General features: G+C 39.9%; 1 protein-coding gene across 2 annotated transcripts in view; it reads right to left on the bottom strand.

Moving 5' to 3' along the window:
• FBN2 (fibrillin 2) overlaps window positions 1–8,890 on the bottom strand; it is a 218,363-nt gene extending 209,473 nt beyond the window's left edge. The window contains exons 1-3 of one of the 2 annotated variants that reach the window (XM_081133119.1): window positions 8,509–8,890; window positions 6,075–6,157; window positions 1,452–1,550 (exon numbers count right to left, since the gene is read on the bottom strand). In XM_081133119.1, coding sequence (XP_080989245.1) covers window positions 1,452–1,550; window positions 6,075–6,157; window positions 8,509–8,558 — 232 coding nt within the window. In that variant the 5' untranslated portion in view covers window positions 8,559–8,890. Of the gene's footprint in view, window positions 1–1,451; window positions 1,551–6,074; window positions 6,158–6,939; window positions 7,856–8,508 lie in introns of those variants that run through there. The other variant, XM_081133118.1, reaches the window with a different exon arrangement.
• Window positions 8,891–24,335: the final 15,445 nt, after the last annotated feature.

The raw sequence follows: 24,335 nt of genomic DNA, 5'->3' as shown, positions 1-24,335 counted from the left end.
ATATGACAGAAGTGAAGGGAGAGGAAAGCACTTCGAGAAGATAGTGATTAATGGGGATTATCAGTGATTAATGCTTCAGGGAGGCGGAGCAGGATGAAGCCTAGAGAGAGTAGAAGAGTTCGTGATGGAGAGGGTGAGAGTATTAGTCAAGGCTAAACGAGTAATTCATGAATTCCCTACTAAACTACGTACCGTAAACAGAGGGTGGGCCAGGGAACGGTCAGCTGCTGAAGTAGAAAAGAATTTTTTTTTTTGCTGGGGGTATATATATGAAAAATAAGAAAAACAGGGCACTGAAGATACAGGCAAGGGTTTCTGCCAGGCAATCAGACAAGGGAGGTTCAGGACAGGAGTAGAAGGAATTTGCTAACAAGTCTTGATGAATTTTGAATAATACGTTTTAAAAGGCTGTGAAAATGACAGATGCTTTTCAAAAAAAGGGAAACTAGAGTTTTAATTAGGAATTGCATCAGAAGACTACGAAAGTTCTTGTACGAATCTTGGCTCTTCGATTCCTGGGTCAGAGGGATTTTCTATTACCTTTACTTGGGGAAAATTTGTGGAGAGAAATTTTAAAAGTGTAACAACTTCACACTAGTTTAAGGCAGCCTTAAAGATTTATTTAATTACTGAGCAGTTAAAAAAACATTGTTGGCTTCCTCCTCGTTATAATGTTATATTAAACGTTGGCCTAAAAGATTAACCTTGGACTTAAAGACCTAACACTTTCTAATTGAGTTGTGAAAAGCACAATCTCAGTCCACTGTTAGAGTGATCTTACAGAGTTGCTGGGAGTTAGTATGTGTTAAGTTAAAATAAGTTAATATATGTGAAGCATCTGGTCAGTACACAATAAAACATTTGTTTTCTCCTCAATCCTCTTATCCCTCCCCTTTCGTTAACCCAGAAAGCAGGATTGGAGCCACAGGAGTTGTAAACAAGGCAATAATAGAGCCTAGGGTTTGAGTCTCTAGGTTTAAGCTTCAGAACACCGGAATTCAAATTTATGTTACCTTGGGCAAGTGACTTATGTGTGCCTCAGTCACCTTTTCTGTAAAATAGGGTACCTCCCAGTGTTCATGTGAGGATTAAATGATATAGTCAAACACTTAAAACAGTACCTGGCACACTGTAAAAAACCAGTAAGTTATAGCTATCATTCACAAAGAATTGCTTCTCCACTGAATCCAGGATCGTTCACTGCACAGACACATCACTTCTGGACCAGAAATAAATCACTTTTCTTAATGAAAAGCATTGCCCCATTACCTCTTTGTTGGTGGTAGCAACAACTAAGCCACCCGAGATGTTTATACTCCAAAGATTAATCCAGACCTAGCTAGCGAGGAAAGTAATCACGGATTTACAGCCTCGCTGAAAAGGACATTTAGAACTAACTTACTCAAGAGCTTAAGGATAATGCAGTAAATAGGGTTCTGTAAGAAACATACTTGATTTTGATCCACAGGTCGGTGATATCTGGCCACTGGAACAAGTACACATGTTAGGGCGAGAGCAGAATCCATCTCCACAGCTGTTTCTACATATTGCTGTGGAAAAGCACAATAGGGAAGTAAATGAATAATTATTAGGTAATAAGCCATGGTTTACAACACAGGAAAGCTACAGTTAAAAACAATCAACCTAAAAAACTAAGACAAAAAACATGTGATCTGTCTAAGTTCGGATATGCAATGAAATTACCCATTGTAGACGTGAGAACAAGTTTCACAAGTATCATGATAAGATGCAAACAAATGAAGCTATTTCAAGTTCTATAATCCTAATTGGTGAACTCTCCTATGAATACGGGTTATCTTTCCTACTCGAGGTAGAGTTTACATGCAGAATTTACCATGAGAAGATAGTCTTGGTCCTAGGAAGCTGGGAGGGTTTGAGGAAACCCAGAGGTCCTGCATACTCTCCAAAAACACAGCCCACTCTGTAAGGGACCTTCACAGGAGACAGGGAATGTGAAATTGGCCGAGCCGGAGACTCCAGGCCCTAATGACTTGGCCAAGCCCCAGGGGTTCAATGCACATTCCTTCCCGGCTGGTATCTGACCTGCACCATCATCAATCTTTATTCCCCTTAATAATTCCTTCTTGCCTTCCTCCAGCCTTTCTTCTGCCATATTATCTCCACAACCTAGCCTATTCCTGCTGCTCAGAAAAGCTGCTGCGACATTTTGATGGAGGGAGAGCCAAAGCCTCCTGCAGCTGTGACCTCCAAGGTATGAGGGTCATCACAGCAAAGAATGTTAGGCACATACCGTAGCTCCTCAAAATCGTTAGCGGAGCACATTCAAATGGGAAGCCTCTCCCATATTTAGAGTCAGTTCAATTAGGAGCTGAGAGATTTATCTCTATACCCGCAATTGAATTCTCTCTTTGTGCACAAAAGCTATGTGCTTTAATGACTGGATGCATGAAGACAAGAGAGAATCTGGGAACACCCTGAAACTAGCTATAAACATTTATGCCAATATGCACATATCTCACAACTTGCAAACAGATCTAAAACCCCCAATAATGATAAGGAGGTGTTCTATAGAAACGAACTAACTCAGTAATAGTTTTCCTTCTCCAAATTGCCTTTTGACGGCCACATAACATAGCCAGCATTGCCATTAATACTCCCTATAAATGAAAATGTCATAGATCATGGTGTGAAGACAGAAAACCAATTTTAGGCAAGAACATGGTTCCTACCATGGAGTTGACCATTCTCAAAATGTACTCGAGTTTCTCATCACCAGAACTTTGCAATGAAAAATGTTCATTAAAATATTTTTTTTTATTTCAATGCCCCCTCATCCCCAGCAAGTAGACACTTAGTCTAGGCTTGGGTGATATACAAAGTGCTTCTACTCAGGTCCTAAACCCAAAGAAGGACTGATGGGCTGGAGGTTGGTTATCCTCAGACAGAGCCATGTCATGGCCACAGGTGTGCGCACTCTGTGAGCCAGTGAGAATCGAGAGTGCTTCTCACCTAAATTTTTGTCCCTCCCACAATCACACAAAAACCATGAGATCCAGAAATAGGGCAGGGAGAGAAGACCTGGGTGTTGGGGTTTCAGTGATGCTGGAAGAAGATGCATGGCACAGTAAAGAGTCTATCGCATGCAAGAGGTCTGAGGTGGAGTTTCTGTTCTTCCACTGACCCAATGAAAGCTCGTGGGAGATGGGGGGACAGCTCTTCTGAGTTTAGTTTTTTCATTGGTAAAATAAAACCAAAGGATTGCATTCAAGTGTTCTGATCTCTCCTCAGGTTGCAAACGCTATGATTCTGGGCCAACCCCTTCCCATTGTTATTCCACTGATCAAAATGCCCTTCACAGCATAATTTCACAATAAATAAATCAAAAATAAGCAAACTTTTCCATTGCTTCATGTTCTAACAAGATTTAAAAAAACAAATGGAAAGTGAGAAAGTCAATTCCATCCTTTTGGAAACAAATATTTGGAAGCTTGGAAGTACTTCAGTGATCTTTGCAGGCCACAATTAAGAACTGTAACAATGAAACATGGAGACTAAAATCAAAATGCATTAGGTTTCCAGTAGTCTGAGAAATGTTTTTCTTGAGAAATGTTTTAATATCTTCTTCTCCTCATGAAGCTTGGTCAAGGCCAAACATTAAAATTCTAGAAGTTGACATTTTAATATCTTTCTATAGAGGAAGAATGGTGATGTACAAATGGATGAGAAAATTAATCTTCGGTCCTCATTTTCTATTTGTATTTTACTTACTCTCTTTTTGCAAGTTGCCTCAGAGCTTTTCTTTTGTGAAATGGTGGAAATTCAATACATAGAAAAAATAATTTATTATCAATGGAAAATCCTGGAATCAAAATTCTTGATTTTGACTTTATAGTGATTTCAAGTTGGTTATTACCTCCATATATTCTCATTTTAAATGTCAAAATAATTGGACTACTAAATATATGCAGAAATATTAAAAGTTAAAATTTAGATGAGACCTATACAAAAGACTATAAAGGCATTACATTCTCCCTCCATTTTGTGCACTATTTTATATTCTCGGTGTTTTCAATATTTTCTAAATGCACTAATAAATATTTTTGTAGATATCTCTTGACACAAGTATAGCAAATGTTTCTTGGAGATATAAAGATCATTTCAAGTCTATGCTTTTTATAGGTTCATGATACATGTACTTTCCAGTGTATTTCATAAGCACCTAAACATTTCAAGTAGTAGAATGCAGGCTACAATACTGACTGTTACTCTGATATTTCTAAAACTGATCTTCTAAACAAGTAAAGTGCACAATGTTATTCAAAGACCAAAAGTATTTAAAGCTGACACTCAGAGGGCCATACATGTATATGTATATATATATATATATATATATATATATATATATATATATATATATATGCGCACATGTATTTCTACTGTAAATATTCTGGAAGGCTCTGCCCTCTGGAATTCCCATTCCACACTGATCCAATAAAATCTGACTTTACAGATTTTCAACACGTACCATAAACCAATCCCTTCTCCTCGGCTGCTCTCCAACTCAATAATGGTAGTCACATTCATTACATGTAGTGAGTCAGACTTTCCGCAGTGCCTAAGTCACTCCCGGCTAGTATGGCAGGTGTGTGGTGAGTGACGTTAGCTGTTTCAGGATTCTAGGAACCATGTAAGTTTAAAGCAGACCTGGTAATGCCCTACTGGCCTGAAAGAGTAAATGCAGCCTCCATAAATGCCTGGCGTATATGACTTCTGTGTTGGAGAGAAAAGAATGCAATACCCCTTTCTTTCTTTTTAATAAAAGCAGAGGCTTATAATCAGAGGGTTTACTTAAAATACTTGTTAGTCACCTTAAAGAACACAGTTGTTGTTTCCTATTTTTGCCTCATTACCGGAGTTGTGGGATTTTTAGGGTAGGAAAAATAATCTATAAAAAAACAGTCTTCACAACACTTGAGATTTCATTTCTTTTTAAAAACTGTACTGAAAAACAACAACCATTGAGTGTCTATCTCAAACCCACAAAACCAATAAATATAGAGTCGGAGATGCCACTACATCCTTATTATCCCTTGGCTACTGTGGCTTGCCCTTTTTCCCTGTTCACAGTTGCATAATTATCTATTCCCTGGAGAACATCAAGGTCAATCTAAAGTCAAGATTGGTCTTAAATGAATATGCTGTCTATGATACCTGGCTCTCCGCCCGACAAGACAAATGTGGCTGCACTATATAAACACACAGAAGGCGGGTCACACTTCAACTCACAAATTCACAGGCATGTGAAATAAGACATCCATAGTCCATCACTGTGAGGCTGATAACTAATGACTTCTCCAATTAGAACTTGGAGAGCTGGGTATATACTTTGGAAACTGAATAAAATAACCAAAACCTCTAAGGTCAGACATGCAGAACTGGTGAAGTTCTAAGACTTCCACTTTGAAAACCTACAGTACACTATGAGGTTTTTGGTCTGCAAATCCGAAATTCAAATGTCTCCTAAAAAATAAAAAGTCAAGCCATTTGGAAGAGCTCTCACTTCAAAAATTTTTGTTAACCTGGGTCAAGCGTAAATTTGTGAGAGTACTCCTTCTGTATCTATGTTGTGCGGCTGTTGAGATGAAACCAGATAATAATAAAGTGGTTTTGTACTAAGGCCTGAGAAAGCTTGGTCTTCCTAAGGCCTGAACCTCACCCAGAGTTAAAAGCCAGTTAATTTACATAACCACACTGTGGTCTTATCTGGACTCTTTTAGGAAAAAAGTGGTTTTGAGTTATCTAGGGAATTGTACTTCCCCGTCAGTTTTATTAATAGACACAGAAAGATAAAACTTCCAAGCCTCTTTGAAACTTTTATCATTATTGCCCTTCAACAGAGTCTAGAAGTGAAATCTAAGCAGATGCAAACCGGCTGCTTCTTCCCTACCATTCAAATAGGGCCACGTCCTAATTATCACACTATGTGGCCAGTGCATTCTAAATGCAAAAGACTAAAGGCAAGAGGTCGGACCCTGAGGTGGGGCCTAGAGTGCCAGGGCTGCCCCAAGCTGCAATCCCAGCCAAGCACTCACGGACAATGCATTGGTTTCCTCCGGGGAGCGTCTTCCATCCGGGGCAACAGTAGGAGTGGAACCTGGATCCGCACACATTGGGCCTGCGATGGAAGGGGTGCAGTAACACATTAACGGTTTTCATAAGCAAAGCCCTAAGAGAGTAGATCAAGAGCTAACAAACCAACCAAAACTACACTTCAAGTGTTTGGGGCGCAGACGTGCAAATAGATGGGCGAGACGCTGGAGTGGGGGAGGGTCAGAAACGTCTAAACATTGCCTTTCATCTGCCCTCCGTTGCTGTCTTTTTAAAGGGCGAAAAGAAACATGGAAACGTATAATTTGCTACTATTCTAGCCTCCGGATGCAGAGAACAAAGGGAACACTCGGTTTCCAAAAATCCTTGCCCTTGTCCCTCCCGATCAACTGTTCCGTTGGCCCCGACGTGTCAAGGAAGACGCGTCGAAAGGTGGAGCGCTTGGGTTCACGGCGCGAGCGAACTGTGAGCCCCGCACCCGTCCTCAAACAAAAGGCTCGGGAGCGGCGCCCCCGACGGCGAGCAGCACGCAGGCTCCGCCAGTCCCCGCGCGCCGCGGCCTCGGGCCCCCCTTCCTCCCGACAGGCGGAACCTGCTCCCGCGCCGCGGGTTCCGCACACGCTCTGCGAGCCGCACCCCGGGGCCCGGACCCACCCGCCGCCCACCCGCACCGAGGGAGGGCTTTTTGCCCCGGAGGACTTGCGGAGGAAAAGAGGGAGGTGCTGCGGCCAGTCTTCGGGGTCTCCGGGCGGAGGGCACCGCGGCTCGAGCCGCCAGAACTGGACTCGGGGAGGGGTCGGATGGAAAGCTGCCAGGCGGAGGTCCCCCCGATGCGGGCTGCCCACCTACCCTCGAAGCACGTCCTGCTGTCCTCGCCTGCGGACGCGGCTGGCCACCGCGGCGCCCTCCTCCCGGTACTCGGGCACCGCAAACCCGCCTTCGGAGCCCGCCGCGGGCCGGACCTGTTGCGGCGGCTGGAGCCGGGGCGGCTTGGGCGGCGGGGGCTGCGGCTGGCCGGCCGTGCCCTGCGCCCAGAGCGCCACGCAACCCAGCCACACGAAGTAGGGCTGGAGACACAGCCGCCGCCGTCTCCCCATCGCGGGCGCCGACAGCGCGCGGACCGTGGTCCGCGGAGAGGGAGCTCTCAAAGACGAACTCCGCGCGGCCCGGAAACAGGCAGGGTCTAGCGAGCCCTCAGTCGGTTCCCGAGACTGCCCTGGGCTCGGGCTCCCAGCGCCACCGGGAGCCCCGGGCCGAGCGCCGGCCCCTCGGCTGACGGCGGGGCGCGGGCTCTAGCGCAGCGGGCGGCGAGGCGCGGCGGCGGTGCGGCCGGCTGCCCCGCGCGGTCCACGTTGCATCCCCCGGGCCACGGCCCCGAGCGACTCCGGGACCGCCGGCGGGCGGGGGCGGGAAATTACAAAAGTAACCCGAGCGGCCGCGGCGTAAAGTTACAAAGAAAGCGGACCTCAGAAGAATAAAAGGGCCTGCGCGCAGCGGCTCCGCGGGCTCCCGTGCGCTCCCGGCACGGGTCTTGGAGAGCTGCAAAAGTAACCAGAAGGAAGCCGGCAAGCAAACAAAAGTGGCCCCCCCAGGAGGGGCGGATTCGCTCCCCGCTCGCCCGGAGTCCCGCGGGGCAGCGACGCGCCTGCGGCGGCGGAGGAGCCGGGCTGAGGTGCGCGGGGCCGGGGCGAGCCGCCGGTGAGAGGGCGGGCGGGAGGCTGGACTCGGGGAAGGATGCGGCGGGCGAGGGCGCGGCGCGGGGGTTTTGAGGCCAGGCGGGGCGCGGGGCGCGGGGCGGGCCGGCGGGCGGCGGCTGTCAGTGGGGGCTGGAGCGCAGCGGTCCACACGTGGGGCGCAGCCCCGACCGAGGGGCCGGCGCAGAGTGGGCGGGGACAGAGTAAGGGGGCGACGGGGTGGGGAGGAACCGGGGGAGCTCGGGCCTGGGGGAGGGGAAGAGGAAGGAAGGGGGTAGGGTGAAGGGAGGCGAGAGGGCTGAGATTGGGGAGAAGGGGGGCCAGGCTGGAGAGGAAGGCCAGGGCTGGAAGAGGGGCTTGGAAAGAGGGATTGGCGAGCCCGGGTGCGAGAGGAAATGAGCGGGGGATGGGGGTGAGGTTAGGGCGAGGAGAGAAGTGGGAAAGGGGAGGGAGGGCCGGGGCCGGCGGGAGGGGGCCGGGGGCCGGCGGGAGGGGGCGAGGCTGCAGTCGGCGGTGCTTCCCGCCCCCCTCAGTTGGCCGCTAGCTCTGTTTTGACTGCCTGTACAAAGCGCGCAGACGGCGGGGGAGGGGGCGGTTAGGGACCGGAGTCGGGAGGAGGCAGCCGCCCCTCCCCCTCCCCCTCCCCCTCCGCGCTCGCCGGGCGGCGCGCCGGGGACCGGGGTCTCTCCAAGTGCCTGGCTCCCTGCTCCGCAGCTGCACTGACCTGCTGGGCAGACGCCGCAGGTTTGAGAATGAGAGCTGTTCCTCCCTCATGGACCCGGACTCGGACCCGCACCCGGACCCGGACCGCGTGAATTCGAGGCCAAGCGGGAATCGAGACTTGCGCGGGAGTTGGCTGCAGCCTCGATGCGAGAAGGCCAGGCCTTGCCCACCGCCCTCCTGCCCCCACCTCCCCGCCGGGAGTGGCGTCGGTCTGAGGGACCCAAAAAAGGGGCTGGGCGTTTCCAGATTGAAACGCGCCCTCCGACTCCGAGGGGGAGAGCAGGCGGCCGCGGGGGGCCTGGGCAGCTGGCCGGCGCCGTGGTCCCGGGGAGTCAGCGCAGGGGGTGCCCCCCAGGGTGACCCCTGGCAGGGGCCTGCTCGGGTTTGCAAAGCCCCTGACGTGTGTATAGGGGAAGGGGTGGAGGGGGGGTGGGGCGGGGGGCGCAGGGCGGGTGGATGGGTCTTGGGGCAAATCCTTATTTCCTGGCTCGGACTCCTGATTAATTATTAAACCCTAGCAATTGGTTCATCCAGGCTGGTGACTTGCCCTCTCAACCCTTAGAGCTCCTGTGCACTCACTCACCTTTGGGGTCTTCCTTTGTGCCCCAGCTTTCCTGAGGTCTCTGCGAAGCCCTAATAGTTTCTTAATACATGGCATTTCATAATTAAAAATCAACACCCCTGAAAACTCGGACTGACCATCCAAGCACAGTTTAGGAAACAGTACAAGAGAGCAATGTGTGGATTATTCAGACCTAGAGAAACTTACTTCAAAGATATGTATACAAAACATTTTTTTCCTGGCCCGAATTGCCCAGATGTGGTATTTGGCAGCCAAAAGTCTCTGAGAATTGGCATAATTCCCTGCGTTATTTTCCCAGTGTAGTCCAACAAAGAGTCTTAAGGTAGTGCCCCTTCTCACAGTATTCTCACAAAGCATAAGAAAAAGTGGGAGTCATGTGGGAGTCAATTTGTTTAAATACAAAGAAAGTAAAGACAGCAAGAGAACGATTTGTCATTCAGTGTGTTTCAAACAAATGAAATTATTTTAACTAAAAGAGCTAAATAAAGTAACTATCCCCTGGGTTAGTGTTTTAATCATATTCTTGAAAACATTTAACACTGTTAAATGGGTCTTCATTTAATACTTAAATGGCTTCACATCAAATCCAAATGCTCTAAAACTGCATATGCATTTATCCTTTGATTCACCAATTCCACTTTTAAAAATCTATTTCAAAGAGTTACAGGCAAAAAATAAAATGATGAACACATTAGTCTGTTCATTGCAGCACTGTTAGTAATAACAAAAGATTGGAAACACAGATTTCCCATCAATAAGCAACTAGTTGAGTATACATAGCTTAATCCATTCAGTGGAATACTATATAACTATAAAAAATGAGTGAGGATCTCTATATACTCCTATATTGTGATCTCTAGAATATACAATTCAATGAAAATTCAAGGTGCAGATAGAACAGGCAAATCCATTAGGACAGAAAGAATAAAGGTTACTGGGAGTGGGAGCAGAGGAGAATGGAATGAAAAATTATTGTTTAGTGGATACAGTGTTTTCCATTAGGATGATGAAAAACTTCTGGAAATTAATTTTGATAATGGTTGCACAACATTATGAATGTACTTAATGCCACTGAATTGTATGCTTAAGTACAGTTGAAATGGTAATTTTTGTTATGTATATTTTATCACAATAAAAAAATTTTATGCAAGGTGCAGGATATTGTAAATTGTATACTACCTTTTGTGTGTGTGTGTGTGTGTGTGTGTGTGTGTGTATGTGTGTATGTGTGTGTGTGTTAAAACTAGAAGTATAAACCAAATCTAATAAAAATGGTTATCTTAGAGAAGGGAGAAGATATGGAAGAAGGGACAATGATGGAAGCAATACTTTCTAAATATGCTTTGTTTTATTGTTCTAACTTTGAAACCATGTATATAGTATATATAATTAAAAAATTAAATTTAAAAAGGGCAATGCCTAAAATAGAAAACAGACTAAAACAAATGAACCTATTTGTTACATTGGTGGCAAAACCAGAGAGAATAATGAAAGTGATATTTAAACACAATATTTTGACTGTACATTTTTAGTAAGATATAACCTAAGAATGAAACGAACAACAAAGAAGTCAGAAATTGCATTCAATGGGGGTAATGTGAGGGAGACAGAGTATGAAGAGAGAGGGAGAGAAAAATGGATATTAGAAATCGTGATTTAAGCACAATTGAAAGATATTAAATATAAAATAAAAAATAAAAACATTGTAAGCTTAAATTGAATTACACTGCCAATATGGAATCAGAACTTAAATTTATCTTTCAAAAAGTATGCATTTACTGAGCCTACACATTGAAAAGACCTGAAAGTAGTGACAACCCAACAACAATAAACACCCATTGAGCCCAGGTTGTGGTCCCTAAATACCATTTCCCAGTAAAAGGAATGAGGGCTTCTTGAGTAAGTGTCTGATTTCAGGGCCAGGACAGGAAATATATAAGATGAGACTGGACTACCTACCCTGTCACACTTGAAAGCAGGGAAATTGTCATCAATTAGGGTCATGTCAAAAGGAAACTGGAACTAACTTGAAAAAGATCCTGCTGACCAAAGATGGGAAAACTTGAGTATAAAAAAAAAAAAAAAAAATTACTGCCAAGGATTGAAATATATGAAATGTGTAACTATTCAAGAATTCCAAGTGATACTTCAAACAAAAAATTAATTGGTCACTTTTGAAGGTAGTTAGGGTACAGCTAATTATTCGAGAAACAGTGATAAATAAAATAAACTCTTATCCTGCCTTTGCTAGGCAGACTCAGAGAAAGTATTTCTTTTAAAAACAAACTGTTGTTAAGTGCAGAAATGATAGAATTAGAAAAATCCTGACTTTGCAAAGTCTTAATAAAATAATGGACCCAGGCAACAGTTATTGATGACTGCTAAAACCATTAAGTCAAGGATTCTCAACTGGGGACCATTTTCTTCCTGGGGGACATTTGATAATATCTGGAGACATTTTTTATTGTCACAACAAGATGGTATGGGTAGGGGGAGGATTGAGGTTATAAGGGATGCTGCTAAATATCCTACAATGCACAGTCTCCTATATAGGACATCCCCCTATAACAAAGCATCATCTGGTCCCAAATATCAATGCATTTGAGAAATCCTGCATTAAGTGAACAGTCCATGGGGAGATTTTTAATGGATGACTCAAGCTGTTACCACCAGAACCTACAAATTAATTGTCAATTTCTGAAAAGCAGGTCAAGCAGACATTATATGTCTACTTAAATGGTGTGATAGGAGGCACACCAATAGGAACCACCTATGAAATATCTGTCAAAAAAATAAATCTGAATTTAATCATACATTTCCATTTAACTACCAGTTTCTAGGAATTATGGAGGGTAGTTAAACATATATAGTGAAACCCAGTAATATAGTCAACCAGATCTAGAATATGGGAAATACCACAGGACGAATTTTCTTCAAATAAATGACATGGGTAGAGAAAAGGAAGGGGAACTGTTTTGGTTCAACAACCAAATGGAATGTTTGTACCTTATCTGGGATTTTTATTTGAACATAGGTGTAAACTGACATTTTGAGGCAATCTGTAGTAGGGATTAAAAACTGATTATTAGATGTTAAGGGTGTATTTTCAATTTTGGGAGGTGTGACAATAGCATCATAGTTATATTTTCTACTATTATTTTCCTATACTTACTAAAGTATGGTGTGAGTGGAGAACCTGGGCTTCCACTCCCACCTAACAGTAATGAAGTACCCTGTCTGCTGGGATGATATCCGAGGAGCTCTAGTAGAAGGTCAGGGCTTTTATCATTGCCCATCCCATGATGTCTTGGGAAGCCATGGGGAGCAGTAATGAAGTACCCCTCTCCCTCCTAGCCAGGGTAATATGGCAGAGGTTTAGAAAGCAGTTGTTACTTCCAACCCTACCCAGCAATAACATAGTGCTCCTCACACCCCAAGCATGTCAACAGAAGCAGAACTTGAATTTTTACTGCTATCTAGCAGTAACAAGGCAGGACCCCCTCTCCCCATTCCTCTGCACAGTGTCAGAGGAGGTTGCTAAAACAGATCATTTAAATATGATCCCAAGTCTCACAACATAATGCCCAAACATAATTGAAAAATATCGTACCAAGAACCAGGAAAATCTCAACTTAAATGGGAAAAGAAAATCTTACTTATCAATGTTGAGATGACATGGGTGTTAGAACTAGCTGGCAATAGTTTTAAAGCAGCCATGATAAAAATGTTTCAATGAGCATTTGTGAACATGCATGAAACAAAAGAAAAAAAAAGAAAGCCTCAGCAAAGAAACAGAAGATATAAAGAAGAATTAAATTGAAATTTTAGAAGTGAAAAATAATCAAAATTTAAAAGCTTAATGGATGGGATTAACAACAAAATGGAGAGGATAGAGAAAAGAATCAATGAACTTGGAAGTTGAATAATAGAAATTACCCAAACTGAACAGCAAAGAAAAAATAGATTGAAACAGAGTTTCAAGGACCTGTGAGACTATAATACAAAATCTAACATTTGGTCATCAGAATTTCAGAAAAAGAGAAAGAGTGTAGAGTTGCTGAAAAACTACTTGAAGAAATAATGATTAAAAATTTGTTCAATTTAGCAAAAGATACAAACATACAGATTCAAGAAGGTGAGTGATTCAGTTTGTAAATTATTCATATGATTACTTAGTGATTTTGAAAACATCTGAATTGCTGATATTTGCTTATTATTTTAGAACTCTCTGTACCATTTACATTCCCCTCCTCCACTCTCGTTTAACTTTTTACCATATGTATATTTACTTCTATTTAACACGATATGTATATTTACTTCTATTTAACACGTAAGGGGGAAAATAAGAGAAGAGCACTTCAGTCAGTTGCATGGAAGAGCCTGGCACGTCTAGCATACACATCTCTGTCCTTCAGATTAATTTCATAGTGGCAGCAGCAAGTGCCACTGTGGACTGTGCCTGTCAACAAATTATAGCTTCTCAAAAACACAATTGGGGGAAAAACTGAAAATCTTTTAAGGTTTGATGTTTTGGTTCTTCTTAGTAAATTTCTGTCAAAATCATTCAGAAATTCTAACTAGTAGAATTTTATTATTTGTAAATCACAGAAGATGTAACATAGTTTATACTTAAGAATTTTTCATTCCAGGATTTTAAAGTTTCTTTTCAATGTATTGACAGGTATTTTTATAACTTTTTTTGTGGAGAAATAATAAAAATAATTCTTTAAAGAAAAAAGTTTAAAGCAAAGTTACCATTACAGCATACGTGTACATTGTGTGTTAACATTAAGTTCTTCATTTGTATACTGTTAGCAAACAACTAAAATTTAAATAAGAGAGAATCGAGGGATGTATTTTTGCCTCCTGCGGAGTAGTGTACCAGCAGATAAAAACCTTGCTCTTCTTTCATAACTGAAAGCACTTTCAGAGATTTCCAAACAAATGGGAAATGCCACCTGAAGATTTTTATTTTATTTTATTTTTTTATCCTCACCCGAGGATATTTTTTCCATTGCTTTTCCAGAGAGAGTAGAAGGGAGAGAGACAGATAGAAACATGGATGTGAGAGAGACACATCAATTGGTTGCCTCCTGCAGGTGCCCTGACAAGGGGTGGGGATTGAGCCTGCAACTGAGGTGTGTACCCTTGGCCAGAATTGAACCTGAGACCCTTCAGTATGAGGGCCGATGCTCTACCCACTGAGCCAAACTGGCTAGGGCCCACTTGAAGATTTTTAGATTTTGTGTCTGGTAAAAATGATTAGTGAGGGCACACAAGTCAATTGAATTGAGAGACAAACTAAAGGGAAGGACCAAGTTCTATTGTTTAATACACTTTAACCCTTTGGAAAAACCTTCTTGTTTGACCTCAACTCATATTTATGCAGTTATTCAAATAAAGCTTATCTGCCTATGAATATATTTTTTAAAAAAGAAGCTGAGTGAATCCCAAACAGTATAAACCCAAAGGAATCCACATCAAGATTTATCATAGTTACACTTATGCAAATTAAACACAAAGAAAGCAGCAAGAGAGATGATACCTTAATGGTAGGTGAAAACAATTTGAATGACGGCAGATTTCTCACAGAAAGCATGGAGGCCAGAAAGAAATGGCACACATTTCTCAAATGCTGAAAGAAAAGAATGGTCAATGGAGAATTTTATCCCCAGTGAAAATATCCTTCAGGAATGAAGGGGAAATAAAAATATTCTCAGATTAAGAAAACAAAGAGGATATATCTCCAGTATATTTACCCTAAAATAATGGCTAAAAAATTCTCTAAACAGAATGAAAATGATAACAGAAGGGATCTTGGAATGTCAAGAAGAAAGAAAGAACAATGAGAGAGTGAAAAATATGGATAAATACAATAGACACTCTCTTCCTTTTCAAAATCATGCTTCATGATTAAAGCAAAAAGTATAATACTGTCTGATGTGCTCCTTAATGTATATAGAGGAAATATAAGGTGGGGCAAAAGTAGGTTTACAGTTGTGAATATGCAAAACAGAGTTTATTTTTGTATTACTATTTATTAATTATAGTATTTTCCATATGAACTGTAAACCTACTTTTGCCCCACCCTGTACTGTACAACAATTATAAATAGGGGAAGATAAAGGCTCATAAAGGATGGTAAGGTTTCTACACCAGTAAAGCATTGATACCAATAGTCTGTCATACAGGAAACCATAAAAATCCTAGAGGAAAATGTCTGCAGCAAAATCTCAGACATCTCTCTTAGCAATATGTTTGCTGATACATCTCCTAGGGCAAGAGTAATGAAGGAGAAAATAAACAAATGGGACTGCATCAAAATAAAAAGCTTTTGCACAGCAAAAGAAACCATCAACAAAACTAAAAGGGAGCCCACTGTATGGGAGAACATATTCGCCAATGACGCATCTGATAAGGGGTTAATATCCAAAATATATAAGGAACTCATACAACTTAACAAAAGGAAGACAAACAATCCAATTGAAAAATAAGCAAAGGACATAAATAGACACTTCTCCAAAGAGGACATACAGATGGCCAAGAGACATGAAAAAATGCTCAAAGTCAATAATCATCAAAGAGATGCAAATTAAAACCACAATGAGGTATCACTTCACACCTGTCAGAATGGCTACCACCAACAAATCATCAAATGACAAGTGCTGGCGAGGGGGTGGAAAAAAGGGGAATCCTGGTACACTGCTGGTGGGAATGCAGACTGGTGCAGCCACTATGGAAAGCAGTATGGAGACTACTCAAAAGATTAAAAATTGACCTGCCATTTGACCCAGTGATCCCACTTCTAGGAATATATCCTAAGAAACCTGAAACACTAATCACAAAGAACTTAAAAGCTGTGGCACATTTATACCATGGAATACTATGCAGCTGTAAAAAAGAAGAATCTTTTATCCTTTGGGACAGCATGGAGGGAACTAGAAAGTATTGTGCTAAGTGAAATAAGCCAGTCAGAGAAAGACAAGTACCACATGATCTCACTTATATGTGGAATATAATAAACAAAATAAACTGATGAACAAGATGGATCCAGAGACAGAGCCATGGAACAGACTGAGGGATTTCAGAGGGAAGGCGGGGAGGGGGTGGTCCATGGATGAGGACATTGGTTTGGGGAGGGCCTGGGGGTGGGGTAGATGCAGGGTGGAGGGGATCAATGGGGGTAAAAAGGGGACATCTGTAATATTTTCAACAATAAAGACAATTTGTTAAAAAGATAGTCTAACATAAATTAAGGGGGATCTTTAGGAGGCAACAGTTCTCTAAGTGATTAGTGGTATTGATCCAGATCTACACATGTAATCAACTGGCATGGAACTATAGACATACATTGTGCCAATGTCAATCTTCTGGGTTTTATATTATACTATAGGTAAATAAGAAACCACTGGGGGCCCTGGCCAGGTAGCTCAGTTGGTTAGAGTGTCGTCCTGATATGTCAGGGTTGTGAGTTTGATCTCCAGTCAGGCACATACAGAAAACAACCAATGAATGCATAAATAAGTAGAACAACAAATTGTTGTCTCTCTGTCTCTAAAAATCAGTGAATAAAAAAATAAAGAAGTATCTATTGGGGAAAACTCTGTGAAGGGTTAACAGGACTTCTCTACTTTCTGGGAATCTGTAATCTTTTAAATTCAATATTACTAGGGAAAATATGCGGGTTTGGTTTTTTTATTATTTGAATCAACTGATTTTTACCTATCTTCTATCAATGTAAAGTTGAGACATCATTTTATGGGATCGAAAAGAAGAAAATAATAGATGAAATGAAATGGCAAAATGCTGATAATTGTTATAGCTGTGTGTACAACCCTCTATCAGTAATTGACATAACCAGCAAGCAGAAAACCATTAAGGATATAGCTGAACAGAAGAACATCACCAAGCCACTGAATCTGGTTGACATTATAGAATACTTCAACCAATGACAGCAGAAACACATTCCTCTCAAGTTCATAGGAAATATTCCCACAACAGACCACATTCTGGGCCATAAAACAGACCTTAAAAAAATTCAAGAGAGCCCGGCTGGCCGTGGCTCAGCGGCTGAGCGTCAACTCGCCTGGGATCCAGGCGATCGGGGTTCGATTCCCGGTCAGGGCACATGCCCGGGTTGCGGGCTCGATCAATGACTCTCTCATCATTGATATTTCTATCTCTCTCTCTCCCTCTTCTTTCCTCTCTCTGAAATCAATAAAGATATATTAAAAAAAAAATTCAAGAGAATAGATCTATAGATTCAAACAGGTGCCCGTTAAAATCCCAGCAAGTTATTTTGTGGATATCGACAAACGGAGTCTAAAGAGTTTATGAAGAAGCAGAAAGACCCAGAATAGCCTACACGATACTGAAGGTTTACTCTAAAAGCTACAGTAATCCAGAGAGAGTGAAACTGGATACATGGATGTATACATAGATGTATTTATCTAATTTTGTAAAGTTGAAGGCTTTCATAAAGAAAGGGGTTTTCATGTTTTTCTGTGTGTCGTGTTTTTGTTTTTTTTAATGCTACAGACTGTTTCCCGTGAGCTTTCCGCAATTGTCCTTTTCTCCGTGTTTTCTCCCTTCCCCTAATAACCACAGACTTCATCCACACTCTAGGTTTTATCAGTTTTACTGATTTTCTGTTTTCCAAATCAGTAATTTCTACTTTAGTCATTATAACCTTATTCCTTATGTTTTCCTTAAAAAAAACCATGCTTTCATGTTCTTATTCAGATACTTTAGTCCAATGCTCACTTTATTTTAGATTCCTTTTTAATTGCTTACATGTGTAAAACTATGAGTGCTGTTTGAGCTCCAATTTAGGCGATCCCTGAGTTTTTTGATACATGATGTATTCATTATCTTTATTTTATAAATTTTCTTTATTTTCATTTTGAACTTGAAGTATTTAAGAAAAAGATGTACAATTTTTTGTGGTTAGATTTTTTTCTGTTTATGATTATTAATTTATAATTCTACTGCAGTATATCCATGGATTATAGTCTGTTCTTCATATATTTGTGGAAATATTTGAGCTCTTTGTATGGCATTGGTTTCTGTAATTTTTCTATGGGGACTTGAAAAGAAGGTATATATTCTTTTACGTTACAGAGTTTGAGGCATACCTGTTAGCTGAAGTATAACAATTATTTTATCAAAATCCTGTATGTGATTGTTTTGTTGGGTAGTTGATCTGTCACAAGCCTAGAGAGGCAAGTTAAAATCTATTAATACTGTGTTTTTGTGGATTTTTTTCTTGGTTTTCTGCAGTGTTTTCATCTCTTATTATAAATGTACACATTTATTTCAGCTCTGTCTTCATTGTAAATTGTGTACCTCATACTTATAAAATGAACCTCTCTCTGTTTAACGTTTGCTTTGGATTTAGTCTTTGTGATATTAATATTTTGACTTCTTGTTTCTTTTTGTTACTATTTGTCTCTTATGTCTTATTTTTCCATGCAACCTGAGTCTTTTAGCTCTGGATGTTTCTTGCATATTCAACACATTGTTTTGTCTTGTTTTTCTTTTATCAAATCTGATCATCTTTGTGTGAATATATCTCATTTATATTTGATGTCAAAACAAATATATTTGGTTTTAATTTTTTATCCAATTTTATATTTTATTCTTTGTTCTAAATGCTTTGTCTTTTGTCTTCTAGTACATAGATTTTCTTGCTGTTGCTTGTGTTAAGTGTATGTGGTGTACACTTTCCTTCTTGTAATTTGTAAGGCTTATATCCTCTCTTTAGATATTGCTATGGAAACATTTATAAGTTTATATATTTTACCTAAACACTACCTCTTGATAGAGCAGCTTTAGACAGTATTGTTGCTGGCCCCTCTGAAAGATTACACTTTTTCCTACCTCTTTTCATTTTCTCACTTTCCGATTTTGTCAGTTGTAATGTTACTTTCAGTTCTGACAATTCCCTTTATAACAGGTAAATAATCTATTTAGACTATCCCTTGTTGATTTATGCAACTCAGTATGGTTATTGATTTATCACTAAGAAAGGTGAGAAAAGGAATACATTAATTTCCCCCCAAATTTTGTTTTATTATTATTTCCGTAAGTTATAATTTATCAATATGACATTTCCCTTCTCTAATTAAGCATCCTGTGATAAGTTGGTTGTTTTTTGGTTTGGGGGGGTTTTTGTTTTTGGTTTTTTTTTTGTTTTTTCTAGACTGTGTCTCCCATCTGCTTCATTTTATCTATCTATCTATCTATCTATCTATCTATCTATCTATCTATCTATCTATCTATCTATTATTTATTTATTTATTTATTTATTTATTTATTTATTTTAATGTTTCTTTATGTTTATTGTTGAGACCATTACAGCTGTCTCCCTTATAACCCCACTGATCCCCTCCACCCCACATCCATCCTATCCCCAGGCCCTCCCCACACCAATGACATTCCCCTTCTCTAATTAAGCATCCTGTGATAAGTTGGTTGTTATATATTTAAATTAACCCATATATGCTATGATTTCTCTGATGATTACTTGGGTAGAATAGTTTGTCATTTTTTTTCCAAGAAAGATTCACTATTGTATATTTCATGCTTCGTTTGTGTGTGTTTTTTAAAGCTGCTTATTATTGGAGAATGTCTACCTATTGACTTCATATTTAAGTAATTACTCAGGTTGGCATACGGCATAATATTTTGGGGCTGCATCATCCTCTTATTAGCTCTTTGTAGATTATTGCTACACTTCTAATGGCATTGACTGTGGCTGTGGGTCAGCCTGCTCTGCCCCTCCCACCTCTACCTCACATTCAGCCTGATTTTTCTCCCTGGAAAATCCTTCCATGACTTTTGAAGTTTTATGAACTTACCTAAGACATGGTTCGGTAGATAGCATCATTTATGATACTTTTTCCTGGAACATGATGTATCTTTCTACAGATTCCACTGGTACTATTTCTGGAAATTTTTTCTTTTGTTCCATCTTTGCATACTTTTCCCATTCTGCGTTACCTTTGCTTTGGTCTGTTCTTTGCTTTCCACTTCCTTTAATCGCTGTCTTTCCTTCCTATGCATGGCGGTTTTCTCAGCCCTTCTTTCTTTGTTAGCTATTTGATTATGGGCCAAGGCCATACTTGCTAAATTTAGTCATTTTTCCCCCTGTTTGGTTTCATTTTGCTTCTCAACTTATTTCTCAGGTCTACAATTTTCTTCTTCATTCAACTTCTTTGTGTATCATCTCTTCTTTAAGATTATCTACTTTTATTAGGCTTATGTTTTTATTATGGTTTTCCACAACATAAAACCTTCCTAGGGAAACTTCTTCTGTTTCTTCAATTATGCTTTTTCCTAGGTAAGGTTTGTCGTTTGTGGCATATATTACTAGTAGCCTACTTCATATCCAATCTTACCTATTTTCTCACTTCCAGACCACTCATATTATTAAGGGGAATAATTCACCCAACTAAAGGGCAACATTTCCAAGACTCACAGCTAGTGACGGTTAACTAGCCTTTCTTCTTAGTTTCCCTACCCACACAGGGATATTTAAATTAAATATCCCCATATTTTTCCTTGTGCATTCGTTCATCTTTTTCTATGTCTGAAGATCGAGTATAATATAAAAAACATTTTAATTCACATTTCTTGCATAATCTATCTCCCCCCCGCCCCCCACTGTGTGTGTGTGCGTGTGTTGGGAGTTTGGACTCTCATTCTCCCCCTAATATTTTCAGCTGCATGTTTAAATGTATGTCCTGAAGCTCTGTCCTTTACTTTGAAAGGTTTTTTGCCTAGTTAGGCCCTATTTGTTATTCTATCATTAGGGTTGGGAAAAGGGAGAGTTTCAGATGTTTTTATTCTACCATCTTAACTTAGAAGTCTGTACAAGTACTTTAAATAAATTTTAATCAAAGTAATACAAACAAATGGTCACAAATCAAATCATGCAAAAATATTGTGATAAGAAACGACTGAGCTCAGCTTCACTGCAGCTTAACCTAAACCTTACCCCCAGGAGACATTTTTTTTCTTTTTCTGTGTAAATGGAGGAAAAATTTACATACTGTGAAATGCACACATCTTAAGTGTAAAGTTTGATGAGTTGTGACAATTGCACATACCCCTGTGACCCTATGAAAACACAGAATATTTTTATCTCCCAAGAAAAATCCCTTATGCGACTTCCCAGTTAATCCCCACTTTGCTCCTCCATCCCAGAGGCAATCACTGTTGGGCTTTCTTTCCCCATAGATTAGTTTGCTTATTGTAGAACTCCATGTAAATTGGGTCACACAGTAGGTACTCTTTTATATCTGGCTTTCACTCGGCATAAAGCGTGAAGAGCTTTTTCATGTTGGAGCATGTGTTGGTGGATTGTTCCTTTTTAATGCTGAACGGTATTCCATTGCCTGTTTATATTACACTTTGCTTATCCAGTCTGATGATGGCCTTTTAGGTGGTTTCTAGTTTGGAGCTATTATGAAGAAAACTGTTATGGGAGTTATTGTACACAACTTTCTAGGTAGGTATGTTTTCATTTCTCTTGAATAAATAAGTAAAAATGGAAATTCTGGATCTTAGAGTGGTACTTTTAACTTTATGAGAAACTATTAGAACAATTTCCAAATTAGTTACACCATTTTGTACCACCTCCAGCACTATAGGAAAGTTTTGATTGTGCCACATCCTCAACATTTGGTGTTGTAAGTCTTTTCATCTTCGCCATTGTGACAATTTTGTGGTATAAACCACTGTGATTTTCACTTGCGTTTCCTAGATAACTAATGATTGAAGTTAAGCATATTTTCATGTGCTTATTAACTGTTTTATACCTTCCTTCATAAAATGCTTGTTCAAGTTTTTTGCTGATTTTTTATTAGTTGTTTTTTCTTTCTCCTAGAGTTGTAGGAATTGTTTATATATGCTGAAAACACATGCTTCATCAAATACAGGTATTGCAAACCTTTTCTCCCAGTCTGAGGCTCACGTATGTTTTATTAATAGTGTCTTTTGATGAATAGAAGACTTACATTTTGATGAAATACAAGTCTATCTTTTCTTTTTTATTATACAGATAGTGATTACTAGCTAATAAATCATTACCTAACCCAAGCTAATGAAGACATTTTCCTATGTTTTCTTCATAAAGCTTTTTGCTTTTATAATTTTGGCTATAATGCATTTCAATTTAATTTTGTATAGGATGTAAGGAATGAGTCTAGGTTCATTTTTGTTTTTACATAGCTAGTCAGTTCTAGTAGTACTGTTTGTTGAAACACTCTTCTGACTTTATCACCACCAAACTAGTATTACAAGAAAAGTTAAAGGGACTTCTTTAAGAAGAAGATGATGATGAAAAGGCCAAAATATGAATAACTAAAATGGCAATAACTGCATAACTATCAATAATGTTCTAACCAAAAGGAATAGGGTGGCTGAATGGAGAAGAAAACAAACCACACACATATGGTGCCCACAAGAGACCTACTTCAGGATCAAGACACACACAGACAAAGCAAATGGATGAAAAAAGATATTTTATGCAAATGGAAATAAAAAAAAAATAGCTGAGGTAGAAATACTTATATCAGACAAAATAGAATTTAAAACAAATACTATAACAAGAGACAAAAAAGGACATTTCATATACAATAGCCAAGATATAGAAGCAACCTAAGTGTCCTTTGGTGGGCCGTTGGACAAAGAAGATGTGGTACATATAGACAATGGAATATTACTTGGCCATATAAAAAGAACAAAATCTTACCATTTGGAGCAATATGGATGGACATAGAGGGTATTGTGCTAAGTGAAATAAGTCAGACAAAGAAAGACAAATACCATATGGTTTCACTTATATGGGGAATCTAAAAAACAAAATAAACAAGCAGTCAAAACAGAAATAAACTTATAGATACAGAGAACAAACTGATGGTTGCCAGATTGGGGGGGAGGGTCAGAGGGCTAGGTGAAAAAAGTGAAGGAAATGAGAAGTACAAATTGGTAGTTACAAAATAATTATGGGGATATAAAGTAAAGCAAAGGGAATATAGTCAATAACATTGTAATTAATATATATGGTGCCAGGTGGGGTACTAGACTTATTGCGGAGAATCACCTTATAAGTTATAGAAGTATCTAACCACTATACTGTAACTTAAAATTAATAAAATATTGGATATCAACTATAATTGAAAAAAATTTCCTGTTCCCATTGAGTGGCTCTGGCACCTTTGTCAAAAATCAATGCCAAATTATCTTGATTACTGTAGTCATACAGTAAGTCTTGAAAGCAATTAGAGTTTCTTAACTTTATTCACTTTCAAAATTGTTTTGGCTACTCAAGGTCTGTTGCATTTCATTTAAATTTTAAAATTAGTTTATCAAATTCTACATAAAGTTCTGCTTGGATTTTGATTGGGATTGCACTGAATTTGTAGATCAAGTTTAGAAGAATGTAATTTCATTAATATTGAGTCTTCAGTGAGTCTAAAAATTTGTGGGCATGGAACATTTTTTATTTAGGTCTTCATTTCCCTTAGTAATGTAATTTTTTGTGTAGAGGTCTTAAACATATTTTGTTAAATTTACCCTATGTATTTAATGATTTTTGATGCTATTGAAAATGGTAGTTAATTTTATTTTCCAATTATTTGTTACTTAACATGATGGTTAGTTTTATGTGTGAATTTAGCTAAGCTATAGTACCCAGTTATTCAATCAAACACTAATCCAGGTGTTGCTGTGAAGGTATTTTTTAGACTTAAATAACATCTGTAATCAATTTATTTTAAGTGAAGATTATCTTTGATAATCTGGGTGGGTTTATTAATATCAATAGAAAGGCCTGAGAAGAACTGAGGTTTCCCTGTGGAAGACGAAATTCCACTTGTGGAATGCATCTTCAGCTTCTGCCTAAGAGTTTCCAGCCTACTCTTCCTGGCAGCTTTCCCTATGGATTTCAGATTTAAATAGCCAGCCCCCAAATACACCAATTCCTCACAGCAAATTTCTTTAAAGATAGCTTACTGGTTCTATTTCTCTGGTGGAACCCTGACTCTGAGATACTTACTATATAGCAATAAAGATGGTTTTTGAATATTGATTCACACATTTACCATTTCTTTACTCCTTAGGTGGTGTTGCTCTTCTTATCCTAACAGGACACAAGCAGTTGTTAAATAAGTGCTTCCTGGGATATTTCGGAGAAAATAGTGTGGGGTGGGCATGACATTCTTGATAAATACACTTTAGTG

Source organism: Miniopterus schreibersii (genome assembly GCF_964146895.1).
Source record: "Miniopterus schreibersii genome assembly, chromosome: 3".
Classification (NCBI taxonomy): Eukaryota; Metazoa; Chordata; class Mammalia; order Chiroptera; family Miniopteridae; genus Miniopterus; species Miniopterus schreibersii.
Note: the sequence above shows the minus strand (reverse complement) of the source record. Positions and strands in the feature narration are given on the sequence as shown.